Consider the following 16,116-nt stretch of genomic DNA (forward strand, 5'->3'; position numbering starts at 1 on the left):
TCTAGCGGGGGGTGACCGGTGGTTGTCGTCCCCGCCACCACTTCATCCGGCGAGGATGACGAGGAGAGACCTTGCACAACTGGGTCAGGTGGCGGCTCAAAATGGACAGCTGACTCTGGCACCTGCGGGGGTTCAGTCTCTGGCGGGTGGGACGACGGTTCCTCTGCAGGGGATGGTGGGGGGTGTGAAACAGTAGCCGCCGGAGCCCTACGCTCTGAGCCAGACGCACGCGATGGAAATTGTTGAGGCCCCTGGGCTTGCTGTTACGCCCAGGGTGTCCAGAAGCCCCACTGTTGCGGACCATGTTCCTGGTGACCCTCAGGAAAGAGAGCGGCGGGCCTGTCAAAGTCCAGGTACACACTGTCCGCCCGTGAAGAGACTGAACCCTGTAGGGAGGGCCACGGGGGGGGCCGAACGCGGATAGTGTGAGTCCAGCACCCTTGATGGCGACGGGCTCCTCGGTGCCGGAGAGCGGTGCCGTGAGCTGTACCAGTGCCGGGATCTGGACCGGGACCTGCCACCAGCGCGGTGCCGGGAGGTCGACCGGGATCTGGACCTTCGGTGCCGTGAGTGGCTCCTCGAGTCCCGGTGCCGGTAGCGGTGGCTTGAGCTGGAGCGGTGCCGGGAGTACTGGGACCGACGTGAAGACGATCGGCGCCGCGAGTACGACCGGTGCCGCCGAGGAGAGCGGCGCCGGGACTGCGAGCGGCGCCTTGAACCAGACCTCCCTCGGGATCGGTGCCTTGACCGCGATCAGTGCCGGGAGCATGATCGGTGCCGGACCGGAGAATCCGGGGACGGTGCTCGCATCGGGGTCGGTTTGCCCTTGGAGAGTACAACCCGCGCCGGCGGTGCCGGGGGTTGGGGCAGCCCAGGCTCCGTCAAGGCAATAAGGTCCCTTGCCGACGAGAATGTCTCGGGCGTGGACGGGACTACGAGCTCTACCCCAGATCTTGGCGGGGAGCTAAGAGGGATCGGACTCGATGGACCCGCTGGCCGGATCAACGAGCTCCTGGCATGGCCAGCGCGGCCTACAGGCGTCGCATCAGGATGCTCCTTCCGGGGCTGCTTAGCCGGGGTAGAGGATGATGAGGGCCTCTTCCCAGGAGCCAGTGCCAGAGAAGGGTCGGTGCGCTGCCGTTTTCGCGGGTGTGGAGGATCCGGTGCCGGAGCCGCACTCCGGTGCGAGCGGGGGTGAAGTGCCGCTTCCATAAGGAGCGTCCGGAGGCGCTGGTCTCGCTCCGTCTTATCCGCGGCCGGAAGGCTTTGCAGATGGCACTCTCCGAGACGTGTGATTCCCAGGCACTCTTTAAGCAGCGTCATGGGGATCCACTGGTGGGCATCGACTGTTTTAAAGCTGGAGCACGCTTTGAATCCTGGCGAACCCAGGCATCAGCCCGGCGCCTAGGCGCGAAGAGAAGGCTAGAGCCCCGAACCGCTAACTATATTATATATATATACACACCATATATATACATACTACATACACACACACACACACACACCACAACACACCAAACTTATAAACTATATTAGGTCGAAGTAAACTAAACTAACTAACACTAGACTGTAACGATGAAACAAAGAGCAGCTAGGGACGGTGTAGGTCAACTATGCCGCCGCTCCACAGTTCCAACGACCGACATGCGGTTAAGAAGGAACTGAGGAGCGGGCGGCTGGCAGGGTATATATCACCCGCCATGGCGGCGCCACTCTAGGAGGCGACCTGCCGGCCCGCTGGAGTTGCTAGGGTAAAAGTTCTCCGACGAACGTGCACACGCGGCGCATACACCTACTGGAATGGATATGAGCAAGCACTCGAAGAAGAATGTGCAATCACTCAAAGAAGGGGATATACAGTCTGGTTGTAACAGCAGGAGGGTAGTCCCAGGGAGGGGATATTACAGTTGCTTTTTGACAACTGTACACTGGCTGTGTTGGCACAAAGTTGACACAGCACAAGCATGTCTGAATTTTTCTGTAGTGTCCAGCATGCTTTTGGGTGCTGTAAACAAATCAAATGTACCCATAAAACAACAAAATGATAGCTGCTGTTAAAGTGCTGAAAGAACAAAGTCAGTAGTTCAGGCTTTTTAAAAGTAAACATGGAAGAGACATGTACCTTTCATTTGTTTTGTTTTTTGGAAGTTAAATCACTTTTATTTGTGAGGAACGTCACCCACACTGCACATTTTCATACAGATCTTACAAAGGAAAGCAGAAATTTCTCCTCCCCGTGTCCTGCAATTAAACAGGACTGGCACAAAAACAAACAAATACCTCATCACACCTGGGAGGTTTTAGCACCAGCGTCCAGTAAAAAAGCTTTTGACTTAAAATTTCATTTCTTTGGTTGGGGTTTCCCCCCCACCTTCTCTTTCCTTAGTTTGATACCCAAAGAAAAACTGGAGGGGAAAAAAATTATATATATATATAATAGCAAAATGGTGAAATTTTAAAAACCCCCGCAGTTGCCATGGAAGCTGGGGAGGTCGCTCTGACTCTCACTCTCTCTCTATGTGTCTGTTGCAGGCGTTCCCTGGATCGCGGCTGCTGGTATATTTTTTATTTCTCTCAAGTTCCGATGTTTCAAATCTTCATTGTTTTTGTCACTTGTTTTCACTTTATTGCTTGGATCTTTCTTTGGTGTTATTTTTGTTATTACACTTTAGGACACCTGCAGAAAAGGTCAAATTAAACAAGTGATTTCTTTATTTAATTCTTCAAATACTCCCCACTTCATTAATTCCTAGGCCTTGTCTGCACTGACTTTTAACCAAGTTTGTAGCTACATCAGCAAGGAATGTGGTATAAAAACAATAAACCGGTAAGATTGTTGGCTCTAAGCACAACTTCTATCCTTGTACAACACTGTTAGTAGCTGTGACCAGTCACAGTGTGCTTCCCTTCTCAGTGACCTTGTCTGGCACATGATTGTCTACTTGTAACCAGTTAAATCTCATTTATTTTGCAATGCAGACAGGGCCCCCACTTCCCAACAACGCTTGTATAACCAGTTGGTTGCTCCACCTTCCCCCCAAGATCTTTGAGTGGGTGGCCACCCTGCAGTGCACTGCATTCCAAGCTGCTAGTGCTGCTTTATGTGCATGTCCGCCAGGCACTCTGCCCCCTGCTGAGGTGCTATGCGACAGTACCAGATATTCCCAAAAATGCACCAACACAAACAGTGAGGCAGTGTAGCAAGTACAGAAACAAACACCATTGACACATCTCATGACCTAGTTACAAAGATACTGTTGAGTCTGTTATATGCATATTGTCTAAAAACTGTCTGATAGAAAACTGACTTTACTGGAACAGTGCGTCTCAATACAATCATAAAACAGTTTGATATTCCTTGAATGGACAGGAAGAAAAGCATGACCTCATGTTATACAATTATGGTACAGGCCTTTAAATATCAGGGGACCTAATCCATCTCTGATGCAATTCCTTTGATATCACTGCAGTTATGCCAGGCTTTAATTTGGCCCCAAGGCTGAGCCCTGAGAAAAATCTTCAGGATTGCTCCTGACAGATTCTATTCTGAGATGAAATCTCTCTTGCAGCCATGTTCCTCACCCCTATTCCTAATATCTGGTCTTCCACCCACTCCTGAGTCCTAGATGAAGTGTGGGTTGGATACGAGCATGGGGGCAGACCCCAAAACAGAGAAAAATAATTTTTAGGAAAATGAGGATGAGCAAGTTGGACTTCAAGTGTCAAGAAAAAGTAATCTCCACCTGGAAATGCCTCTGGGATTGGGGCAGGGGACCCTGCACACGCAGCAAAATGAAAGGCGAAAGATTACAGAATCATTTCTGTACTCCAGAATATAATTGTGGCGCCAGCATCCCAAGGCTTCATGGCTGCCATCAAATAAAACCCAACTCCCTCTAGCTGCACTGTCTGAGATGATATTGTCAGGTGACTTTTGTGAGCCTTCCTGGAGACAGACAGCCCTATCAATGTGCAAAGGGGAAATTAAGATGGTAGTGGTTTGCCAGTTACTAGGCCACAGAGCAGTAGTCTCCAATCTTTTTATGACCAAGATCACTTTTTGAATGTAAGGGCAACCCAGGATCTACCTCGCCCCTTCCCCAAGGCCCTGCCACACTCACTCCAACCTTCCAGCCCCCCAGTCATTCACTCTCCCCCACCCTCACTCACTTTCACCAGGCTGGGGTAGGGGTTTGGGAAGGGGTGCGGGCTGTGGGTTGGGGCCAAAGGGTTTGCAGTGTGGGAGGAGGCTCTGGGCTGAGCCTGGGGCAGGGGGTTGGAGTGTAGGAGGGGGTGTGGGCTGTGGGAATGAGTTTGGATGCAGGAGAGGGCTCTGGGCTGGGGCAGAGTATTGAGGTGCAGGAGGGGTTTCAGGGTTCTAGCTCTGGGAGGGAGGTCAGGGCTGGAGAAGGGGACTGGTGCAGGAGGGGGTTTGGGATGCTGGCTCCAGGAAGGGGGCTCAGGGTTGGGGTGCTGCCTCCCGCCAGGGAGCAATTACCTCCAGCTGCTCCCGGTCAGTGGTGGAGCGTGGCTGCCACTAAAGCAGGCTCCCTGCTTGCCCCAGCCCCACACTGCTCCTGGAAGGGGCCAGCGCACCCCTGCTGCCCCAGGGAAGGGACGGGCAGCACGTGGCTCCCTGTGCTGCCCTCTCTGCAAGCACTGCCCCTACAGCTCCCATTGGTGACAGCTCTCCGTTCCCGGCCAACAGGAGCTGTGGGGGTGGTGCCGGCGGGCAGGAGCAGCGTGCAGAGGAAGACCCCTGTCACCTTTGCCCTCAGAGCCATGCTGGCTGCCTCTGGGAGCAGCGTGGGGCTGGGGTGGGCAGGGAACCTGTCTTAGCGGCAGCCCCACCAGATAGTGTGATCGACCAGGAGATCCTCTAGGATCGACCAGTCGATTGCGAATGACCGGTTGGTTACCACTCCATAGAGCGAAGGAGAAAATTTTGCTCAAACTCTGGATTTTCCTATATTCCTTACCTGAGGGATGGTAAAGGTGCCTCGGGAGCCGGACATTATTCAGCACTGCTCTGCTCGGTCACTGGAGCAGGGTTCTCAGGAGGTGTTTCGGCCACCTTGATCTGAAAGAACAAAGTTGCATAGAGTAGGCAAAGTGATGATTTCCAGCCCCTTCCTCCATTCAGTATTAGTATCAACAGGCGTGAAAGTAACTGAGGATACAGGTAGGTTGGCTCTGGCTCCCGGAAGGGGCGGGGCCACTGGCGGAAGGGATGGGGCTGGGATCAGCATCCCTCAGCCAGCACTTCCAGGCCGCCTGTCTCGTGCTACCCAGGGCTCCGTGTTGATTTAAAGGGTCTGGAGCCCAAGGCCCTTTTAAATCGCTGTCCCCAGGGCAATTGCTCCCCTTTCCTGCCCACCCCCACCCCCCCAAATCAGTGGCTGGGGGGCAGGGAGGGGCAGGCACAAAAGGGGCATCCTTAAAGCGCTGCCAGCACTTTAATATGGCCTGAGTGTGGGCCAGTGCAGATACTGGCCTGTATTGGCTCACCTTCACCCCGGAATATCAGTAATTGAGGCTTGGAAATCCCAAGAAAAATGAATCCTCAAATATTGACCATAGTAGAGTTTTGCCTTTAGCACACTACTTCCAATTCAGCTCCAGCATGGAGGGAGATCCGCTGTCTCATGTGGTTTGGGGAATGAAACTCAAGAGCCTTTCATCGCTAAGTTTCTTGCTGGACTCTGCAACTAGACCCTTTTTGAAGAGTGATGGATGGCTCAGAGGGAGTGGGGAAAGGCAATGGAGTTCCATCACCTAAAGGACACTGGTTCCAGTTCAGGAATGGCCAACAGTTATTCCCATCTGATGGCTGTTTACCATCCTGTGTGAAATCAGTTGTTGGTTCTTGAGCAAGTTTCTAATAGGACAGGTGATTATATCAAATACAACCACCCTCACATTTAGCACCAGTTTTGGCAACCTCAACACTTAACTATGATATCCCCTGCCCATGCCTTTCAACACAGGGTTAGGCACATGGGCAGCAGGTGAGGGAAGCTAATAGCTACAGAGCAGTCTTAGGTGTACATGTTGGTAGCACCAGTCCCAGAACTCAATATGTGTCTCCCCATTGCCAGGGATGCTCTCACCTCATTGCCATCTTGGGATGGAGCATTAGGCGGGCGGGGTCGGCGCCGATAATTGTATGGGCGCCGGTATCCACGACGGGATGGCTGCTGGCTCATAGCATTAGCCTCGTGCTGGTTCTCCTTGTTTTCAGCCTCTCCGACCACTGGTGCAGGGCGTGGACGTGGGGGTCCCCTGAACAGGGGGAGATACAGAGAAAATAGGTATTTAAAAAAACCCAATAATTGCTACCAGTAGAACCTCTCCAGGTGATAAGAGCCATCTCAAGCAAGTTCCCTTTGAATTCTATCAGACCAAACTTTAACTGGATTCTGCTGTGAATCAGAGATGCTGCAGACCCATGAATTCATCCAATCTATCTCACTGCAGCAACAAAGGACAAAGTACCCACTCCAACCCCTTGTAGGCTTCCTTTCCTACCTTACAAGAACACTTTTGGAGAATGTCAAGCCAATACAATTGAAAACAGTGACCAAAAATATGTACTGCCCACCACCCAGTTTCCATTAGTTACGTGGCTTAAGCCATCCTGACCCTCACCATAGGAACTAGGCGCCTATACAGCTTTCCAAAAATAGAGGTTTAACAGCAAAGCCTCAATCACTCTGGATTTACAGCAGGGCAAAATCCTGCCCACTGATCTCACACAAAAAACAGTATGTAATTACTCTAGCATCAAATGTAGGAGTGAGTGATGTCATCCCCATAGGAGGAGCGCACAGAGAGGATATGGACTAATAATAAGTCCAAGGTGTGCAAGGCTTGTGTTCTGGCGCTAAAGGACAATGATTCTAGTCCCAGTTCTAACAGAATGAGTGTGATTCATGCTGAGTCTGTGTGAAGAATGTGGAGTCATTACAGCTGAGTAGACCTTACTCCAGATCAAGCCAGTTCAGGACCTCTTATCTCACACTCACCATTCATGCCCTCTTTGCGGGATGAATGAGACACATCCAGGACAAGCATCTGAATGGTCCTTTCAAATTGGAGGGGCTTAGTTCATTAGAAGTGGGGCCAAGTCTCAAAAAGAAGTTTGGTGGTTTCCAGGTTCAAGCCTTGGATGAAAATTAGTCAAGTCCTGATTTTACCTAAACCTGTTTGTTGCACCAGTCCTATTCATGAAACCAAAGAGGACTCATATCTCCTCAACCGATATGGTGGAAGCTCCACTGAGAGTCATTTAACACTAAGATTGGAGAATTTCCTGCTGAGTGAAGGGAACAATCCTATATTGCCAGTGGAAGATGGAAAACATGTAACCCAAAAAGAGTCCATGAACTTGCTGCTGGAAGGCACCAGTGCTCATGTGAAATCCACCTGACCTGTCACTGTGTTATTTTTATCCCAGTCATCTAACCGGTCATTTTGTTTTCTGGGAGGGGAGTGAGAAGTTCTCTAACCTCTCTCAAAACAGTCTGATGAGCTCCCCCCTTTAAAAGCAACACATTTTCTGACAGGATGTCAAGAATAACTCTGCAATAACTCTCCTTTACCCCTGCCCCCAGTCAGTTATCTTGAGCATTCAACAAACTTAGGGCTTGTCTATACAGGGAAGACACTGTGGAATAAGCTGAAGTTTGACTTTAAAGCACAATAGCTATTCCAGACTCTTATTCCACAGTAAGAGTGCCTTTGGGCAATTTAGCTTAATCCATTTTCCCAAACTGATTTAATTTAAGACTTGGAAGTGGATTAAGATAAACCACATGAAGGCACTCAGTGTGGAAGAAGTGTACATACAAGGAAACTGTTGTGGAACAACCACTTCCCCATGCAGACAAGTCCTTAATCTTGAGGTCCTCTCTCACACCTAGCCAACTCCGAAGTCCCTGTAGAAAGCGTCCGAACAGCAGGATACTAGAGTAATTGCAATGCCGTGATTAAAAATCAGGACTCTAACTGTCCTTATAGATCTTGAAGGGTAAGACTCAAATAGTCTGTCTACACTGCAAAAAACTCCACAGCAGCAAATTTTAGAGCCGAAGTCAACTGACTCAGGCTTGTGGAGCTCACACTACAAGGCTAAAAAAAGCAAGTGTAGTTGTTCCAGCTTGGGCTAGAGCCCAGCTCTGAAACCCAGCACAGATGGAGGGTCTCAGAACCAGGGCTCTAGCCTGAGATTTGCTGCTGTGTTGGGTTGTTGGTGGGTTTGTTTGTTTGTTTGTTTTTGGTGCAGTGTAGACATACAAAGAACAGGTAATATGTGACAAATTTTAGAATGTTGCCATTTGTTGAGACACCAGAGACTAGGGAAGAGGACAGATTATCAAATACCCTAGTTCTACACACACACACGCACACACAAAGGGCAAGTCTCATCACCCCTCCATCAGCTTCCCCTCTGTAAAATGGTGGAAAGTATTGTGAATTCTGGGGACTCTGTACCAAAATGTTACTAGGTATTATATAAGCACTGTGACTGCTTTAATCTAGTGATAGTTTGGATAGGAGGGAGTGTATGATACATACCTGCGATAGCGTGCGCGATAGGAGGGATTCCGATGGATTTGCTGATGAAGCTGTGCTCCTTCTGGGACCCCATCTTTGATTTCCCCATCACCACCCTAAGACCAAACAAAAGGATTATGGGTTGTGTGGGCAGCTGATGGAGGATTTCTAAACTACAGATGGTTCGAGTGAAAGCCAGCTAGTCCTTCCTCTTCTGATCACGGGACATGATATGAGAACAAAGGGGAACACGGTAAATTTAAAACAGCCAGTAAATTTAGAACAAATCAAAGGCAATGTATGTTCAGGCTGCATATGGCTGGCCTGCGGAACTCACTGCTGCAGGGCGTCAGTCAACAAATATGGCTAGATTTAAAAAAAAAAAAAAAAAAAACTGTATAATAACTTTGTCCATTAAAGGAACAGAGAACTCATACTTCAAAAGGTACAAAATAAATCAGTTGCAGGGGACAAGAAGCTTTCAATTAGCCAAGTGCATTACAGGAGTCTTTCCTTTCTTGGAATTGAAGGAACTTCTACTATTCAAGGCAGTATACTTGACTATATGGACCAATGAGCAGAACTGTCAGGAGCAAGATATCAGGGCAGATGGACCAATGGTCTGTATGGCAATTCCTATGTATCAAAGAAGGAAAAACATGGTCAGAAGGCTCTTACACTGACAAAGAAGAAAACTGGAAGTACACGAGCCAGCAATGCCCCTCCCCTTCCTCAAAGGAAACAGATGGTAGGAAAGCCACCTGAGGATGCCTATTCACTGCTCCAGAGAGAGGCAAAAACCTTACCAAAAATCCTTCTGACACATGCTTGTGAGTGCCCCAATCCAGTGCACCATATGCTCTTGTATTATTCATCGCAAAAAGAGATGCACTATGGGAAGAAAGCTATTGGTGGAAAGATATTATTTCTAAACACTTTTGGGACCCCAGATATCTCTTTGTGTTGAACCTCTCTTGGTTGAAAGCCACTCTCTAGCTCTGTTAAGTCACCTGAAAGGAATGTCCATTGTGACAAAGACTGATGCAAGAAACGTCAATATTATCCAATCCTACCAGTCAAAACTATTCCAAACCCAATCTAAACTGTATCTCTTGCCACCCAATGAAGTAAAGCCAATACATACTATGGAGGGCTTGCAGGACTGGGCTTTCAACATAAAATAATTCTTCCAAGGCAGTCTAGGGCAATCTATATCAATCTAACTCATGCAGTCCACATTTCGATCTACTCCAACACAGATCAGCGCCTTCCCTCTGCTCCCCCCGCCTCCTGCCTGCGTTCAGGAGGCTGGGGGAGGGGGGGCGGAGGGAGAGCGAGGACATGGCACAAAGCCTCCCCCCTCCCTCCTGAACACTGCAGGCAGGAGGCAGGGGAAGGAGGGTATGCAGCGTGCAGCCACCCTCGCTCCTCCCCACAGCCTCCTGAACGCCACAAGACAGCTAATTTCCACGGGCAGGAGTTGGGGGGAGCAGGCGGGCAAGAAGCACCAGGAGGATTAGGGGGGCTGTCAGCTGTGTGCAAAGCAGGTGGCCAAACAAACAATGTTATAACGGAGTATTGCACAACTTTAAATGAGCATGTTTATAACGGGGCAGGGACATAACATCGAAACAACATTAACAGAGAGGACGTTAAGTGATGAGTTACTGTAATCCATACCAAATCAATCCAATCCAAGTTTACTCAATCCAGGCCATATAAACACAGCATCTCTAAACCAGCCTAACCCAGTTTTCATCAAATTAATTCAAAACAAGTACCAAGGAAATTAGAGATGAAAAAAAAAATCCTACTAGGTCATCTTGTCCACGATGCTGACAAACCACGATCATTCTTTCCCTACTTGATATTGTCACTCTTCAAATACTTGAAGACAGGTTATCATAGTCTCACTTAATCATTATTTATCAAAGCTATAAATAGTTATTTTAATCTCTCTTTACAGTACATCTTGCCAGCCCCTTGGTAACATGTCTACCCCACTATTTTATTTTATGATACTAAGGTTTATAATTTAAGCCTGTATGAAGTTATCAAGATTTGCTTATATCATTATTGCACACAGGACACCAGGAAACAAAAATACAGAATCTTTTGGCTTTAGGGTACTGATTCTAGTTGTGAGTTTTTGCCAAAAGCTATCATCAAAGGCTACAAAAGAGATGTCAGATATGGAATGATTTTAATGAGTCTCGACCAGTTCCTACTTAATCAGTTATACCACCACCACCACCACCACCACCTTTAGCATTAACTGAATTTTTAACTTGTGATCTTAGTAGAAGGGCCATGGAGAATGAACTTTCTTCAAGACAGAGGTAAGATACAGTAGAAAGGGTAGTTATGTTTGGGAAGCTTGTAGTGCTGCTTCTCAATATACCAGATCTGTGGGGAAAAAATGGACTTCGGTCTCCAGGAGTTGACAATCTGTGTCTTTTCACTAATGCTAAAACTCATGGGATAGGGCTAGGAGGAATATCCTCCCTTCCACAAAAAGAATATTAAGATATCAGGCCCTTCCTGGGTCTTTTCTTCCTTCAAAGTTTCCTAGAGGCACAGACCTGCACTAAAGACACTTGCAGTTTCACATGATGTGCTTGCATATAGCTATGCCAACTATTTTTAGCAGCCTGACAGGGGCAGCTGCTGAGGTGGAGGAGGGGTGGAATCAAGACAATGAAACAAACAGCGAGAGAGCATGCAAAAGAAAACAAAAGGGTGCATCAGGTAATGCCATTCGTTGGTGGAAAAACAGACAGAAAAGTAACTACAGGAATCCCCATCAAATGCTGGCTAAATGGATAGTACAGATAGGAGTAATCATCAACAATCTGAAAGGTGTTAACACCCAGGAGGGAAAGACAACTTGGACATTTAGAGTGGTTTGAGATAGAACTATTACTCTTATCCCTTTGGAGTAAGAAGGCTCTCAACATACTACACAACAGGTGATGCTAAAATAATCGCATAGTTTCAGAACTCTCCCCTTGCGTGCTTTCTTTAAAATGAACATGGAAGAGCCTATATGGATGTTAGGAGCCCATATTCTCCCCTCCTACACCACCATCTTTCATGGGGCGGATAATGTCTGGGCAAAAACTGAGTAAAGACAGATAGCTCTAGATCAACAGTTTCCTTCAAGCGAGATCCACTGAACAGCAGATGATCCATAAGAGGTGACATCTTTCAGACTTAGCAGAAGGGATGGCGAGAAGGATGGAGAGCTACTGGCTTGTCCACAAAGAACGAAAAGTTGGAGAACTACTGAAATATGAAGGCTACAAATGCACAGAAGAGGCAACAGGTGTCCCACGGCTCCAGCGAACTCCACAGGTCATTGCAATAGGTGGGAGATTGCTGGGTTTCTCAATCACCCTTTCATCAGAGAAAGCAGAATCCTGCTGCCCCAGTCCTTCCAAGCCCTGCAATTACCATTTGAATGTCAGAGTAATGTAACTTGGTTATACTTTTTTGATGGACAATTATATTGTTGTTTAATGAGGATGGAAGTGCACCAGCAGAAGACCAACCTGGAAGTTCAGTCACAACTGTGTCTGAATCAGTCCACTGAGAAGCAAATTCACAGACAGAGGCAGATGGGGCAGCAAGGGAAAAGGGAGCAGAACAGGGCAGGGGAGTAATCATAGTTTCCAGATGCTGTTTTACCTGTGTGCCATCAGCATGGGAATAGACCCGTGAGCGGCGGTCAAAGGTCAGTCCCGCACGGTAAGATGGGAAGAAGCGCTGCCGGTATTGTGGGCGGCGCAGCTGGTTCCGTGACCCTGGGATATGCCCGTCAGTGATGAGAGGATCCAATCCTTCACTGCTCCCGCTCCCCTCCTCCTCCTCCTCCTCACCCGGGTACTGGCGAAGCAAAGAAACAGAGTGAGAACCAGGAGGAGGGAGGAGGGGGCAGATGTCAAACCAGTGCCTCCCCTACACAAAACCAACACAATTCTAGATTACATACATGCTTGAGCACCATATCATGGAGGAGACAGTCCCTTTCTGTGACTCCAGTGCAAATGCACCAGGACAGCAACATCCAGTTCCAGGCACTGCAGTGCCAGAAAGATGCAATGAGGAGGAAAAAACCAAAACAAAAAAACCCAAGAATGATGAAGGGGTTGGAAGTTCCGATTTAAGAGAGAACGTGGAAAGATAACATGCAGCCTAACTACGAAAGGGTGGGGAGAGCCATAATGTGAACATCAAGGAGCAGGAACTGGTTCTAGGGAGAGGGAGATACCAAGGGACATGATTGGAAGCAAATACTATTTCATAATTCCCTTTGTGTATTTGCCTATTCTGGTCTTTGTGCCTTCCTCTATGCTAGCCACAGGCCTGCACTGAACTCCCTTATCCTAGCATGCATACCCACCAAATTCTTCCTCAAGACTCCCTTGCGCTGCACAGCCCAATCCAGGTCAGCAGGCCCCTCCCCTGCCCCCTGAAATGGATGTGTGTGCTGCAGACAGATTACTAGAAAAGTCACACTCCCCCACATCTCTGAGGAGCCAAGACTAGAACCCTAATCCTTCACCTTGAACAATGTAAGCCTGTACCATGTGAATTACAGGAAATCCCCTCACCAGGCTTAGGGTAGGTCTACACTTGCATCAGCACAGCTGTACCAAGGCAGCTACACTGCTGTAGTGATTCTGGTGAAGACGCTCTAAGCCAGTGATGGGCAATCCACAACCGGCCCATCAGGGTAATCTGATTGTGGGCTGCGAGACTTTTGCTAGCATTGACTGTCTGCAAGCACAGCCACCTGCAGCTACCAGTGGCTGTGGTTCGCCATTCCTGGCCAATGGGAGCTGCAGGAAGTGGCAGCTAGCACGTCCCTGCGGCTACCACTGAAATCCCATTATGACAATATCACTAGTGCTACCAATTTTTCAACTGATCATTTTAGCAATAGCTTCCAGCCAATATACATGGCCAACAATCTCAAACCATTTCCCATGCCTTTGACACTGGAGGAAAGTCCTGCAATAGCCTACGTATTTGCCAAAACCTTCATCTTTCCCATGACAGCTTCCAAAATGCAATTTAATTTAAAACTCTCGCAGCATATAGAAGAGAAAATTCAGGGGCAGTGTAAAACCTGTGAATTGAATACCAAAATAAATAACTGAGGGAATACTATAATTTGACTGGTCTTTTCATTTGATTTAATTAATTCAGTAAAATCCTCCCCCTTTTCATTTAAATGCAGCTTCTGCAATATTTCTAGTTTAGACATGGAATCCAGGATTTTGCTATAGTTTGTTCCTACTACCAATGAAGTCAATGACAGAAAACTTGTTACAAACACTTACTACCTCATCTCCATAATCTAGAAGTGACATGCAGGAAAAGAAGGAAAAAAAAAGTCTCCTTTTTCCTTCTTTAGGGAGGTATAAATAAAGTGTGTGTTTCTCCAAAGTGGATTTTATCTCATTTTTAGGCTTTGAAACGTCAAGACAATCAAGTCATGTTTTCCCTGTTTTTTGCTAGAGCACTACTACAAGGACCAGTAAATAGGAGTGGTAGCCTTCATTGCCTGCAATTGACAGGAACTGGGTGTTTCTGTTTTTTCACTAGGATCTTCTTAGGTTTTTCTTTAGTCCTGACAAGCAGTTCACATCTTGATTGTCCACTCTGTTACACCATGTTTATGCCACAGTAACTCCACTGACTTCAGAAAAGGTAAAGAGTACATAGAAATGATTTAGCAGAGTTAAGAAACAAGTGTATTAGTATTTTTAAACAATCAAAATAAAATCCTTTCCTCTCGCAGTTCCACAGGAGACTGAAGCCTGGATGCCATAATCCCACCAGTTCTTTAGCCATCTATAAAGTCTTCCAGGAAGGAGTAGAAAATACCTGAATTTCTAATATAAAAAAAAGACACTGTGCGGGGGGGTGGTCAGGAAAGACAAAAACATTTTAAAATATTCCTCTAGGTTTCTTCCCATTATAGGTTATAAAGCAGAAAAAAAAAAAAAAAAAAAAGGAACAAGTCCAATTCTTCCACTTTTGCAGGAACATACCAGTTACCTTAATAGATCAGACTCAGATTCAAGATCCATCTAGTCCAGTATCCGGTCTCCAGCAGTAGCCAGCAAGAGATATTTCAGAAAAAAGCTTAAGAATCCTGCAGCTGGAGTGGGAGGCCTCCATGAAGGCCTCAGCCTAATAGTCAGAGACTGACTTTAATCATGAAACTGTATATCCCTTTCAAGACGTTCCTTTGAGCATTATTATAACTCTGAATAGTCTTATCCCTATACAGAAGCTCCCCGACTTACGCAAGCGTTCCTTTATGCCTTGCATATGCTGAATTTTGAGTAAGTCTGGAACATATCTCCAACAATTACAAAAAAAGCTTAATTTTTCCATAAGTGTGGATTTACTTAAGTCAGGTTTGCATAGCACTACAAATGCTCCCCAGGTTATCCCTCTTTGAATCTTTCTAAGTTTTTGGCCTCAAGAACGTCTCCTGAAAGCAAGTTCCACAGTCCAATTATATATTTCCTTTTGTTAGTTTTGAATTTGCCACCTTTCAATTTCAACATCCCCTTGTTTTTCTGTTATGAGACAGGGAAAAACAGAAGTGTGCATGCTCGCATTCTCTCTCTCTCTCTCTCTCACACAGAGTCATTTTATTTACTTTTATCATGTCTTCTTTTAGTCATCTTCTTTCTAAGGTAAGCCATCCCAATCTTTTAATTTTTCCTCATATGTTAGTCTTTTCCACGCTTATCCATTTTCATTGCTCTTCTCTGAGCCCCTTGTATTTTCTGCAATTTTGTTTTAGCAGTGAGGTGACCAACACTGCATGCACTATTCTGCAGTGACCCAGTCCTCTGCTAGACTATTCCTATTGTGCAGAAAGGCAGAGGCAAACCAATTCAAGGGAGATAATCTTAAAATTTAAACTTTAAAAAGGAAAACCCCAGAAATTTGGTAGGGACAATAAGATACATATAACAGAACACTAATATAAAGTAAAAAATACTTGCTTAGGAAAATAAACTGTAAAGTACCATCACAACAAAACAAATTTGTTAATACCATGCAGTGTCAACCTAAGAAAGAATTGGCTCCTCCTCTCCCTGAGCATCACCCCAGTTATCCCAGCACCTTCAACTCTCTTGCTTTCCTCAGGTCCATTTGTGAACAATAGCTCCTCTACCTGGACAGCCACACTCATTCCCAAGGCGCCCAAACAGTACTCCCTGTCAAAGTCCCAGAGGTCAACCTCATCATTCACATGGAGGTATGCCCCTCACGTCCAAACTCCTTGCACACCACGCTTCAGCCAGCTGGCTTCCTCTGGCAAATCCCTTTTACCCCAGCACCGCCTCTTTTTGTTGTCTCCTCTAACGCCTCCCAAATCCTTCCCCCTCTCCCAGCAATCTCATTGCCAGTGTCTCCTCCAGGACAGCATTCTATGCTACTGCATCACAGCTGCAGGCCTTATCCCTCTTGACTGAAACTGCAGGAGGGGCCAGTCCCAGGGCCAGGACAACTACAACTCCACATGAAACA

At 47.1% G+C, this 16,116-nt stretch overlaps 1 protein-coding gene across 1 annotated transcript in view; it reads right to left on the reverse strand.

Moving 5' to 3' along the window:
* Positions 1 to 2,123: 2,123 nt before the first annotated feature.
* LOC142046355 (Y-box-binding protein 3-like) overlaps positions 2,124 to 16,116 on the reverse strand; it is a 56,199-nt gene continuing 42,206 nt past the window's right edge. Inside the window, exons 7-11 of the mRNA XM_075062714.1 lie at positions 12,244 to 12,513; positions 8,578 to 8,672; positions 6,111 to 6,282; positions 4,980 to 5,080; positions 2,124 to 2,677 (exon numbers count right to left, since the gene is read on the reverse strand). Coding sequence (XP_074918815.1) covers positions 5,015 to 5,080; positions 6,111 to 6,282; positions 8,578 to 8,672; positions 12,244 to 12,513 — 603 coding nt within the window. The 3' untranslated portion in view covers positions 2,124 to 2,677; positions 4,980 to 5,014. The remainder of the gene's footprint in view (positions 2,678 to 4,979; positions 5,081 to 6,110; positions 6,283 to 8,577; positions 8,673 to 12,243; positions 12,514 to 16,116) is intronic.

The sequence above is a fragment of the Chelonoidis abingdonii genome, chromosome 1 (assembly GCF_003597395.2).
Source record: "Chelonoidis abingdonii isolate Lonesome George chromosome 1, CheloAbing_2.0, whole genome shotgun sequence".
NCBI lineage: Eukaryota > Metazoa > Chordata > Testudines > Testudinidae > Chelonoidis > Chelonoidis abingdonii.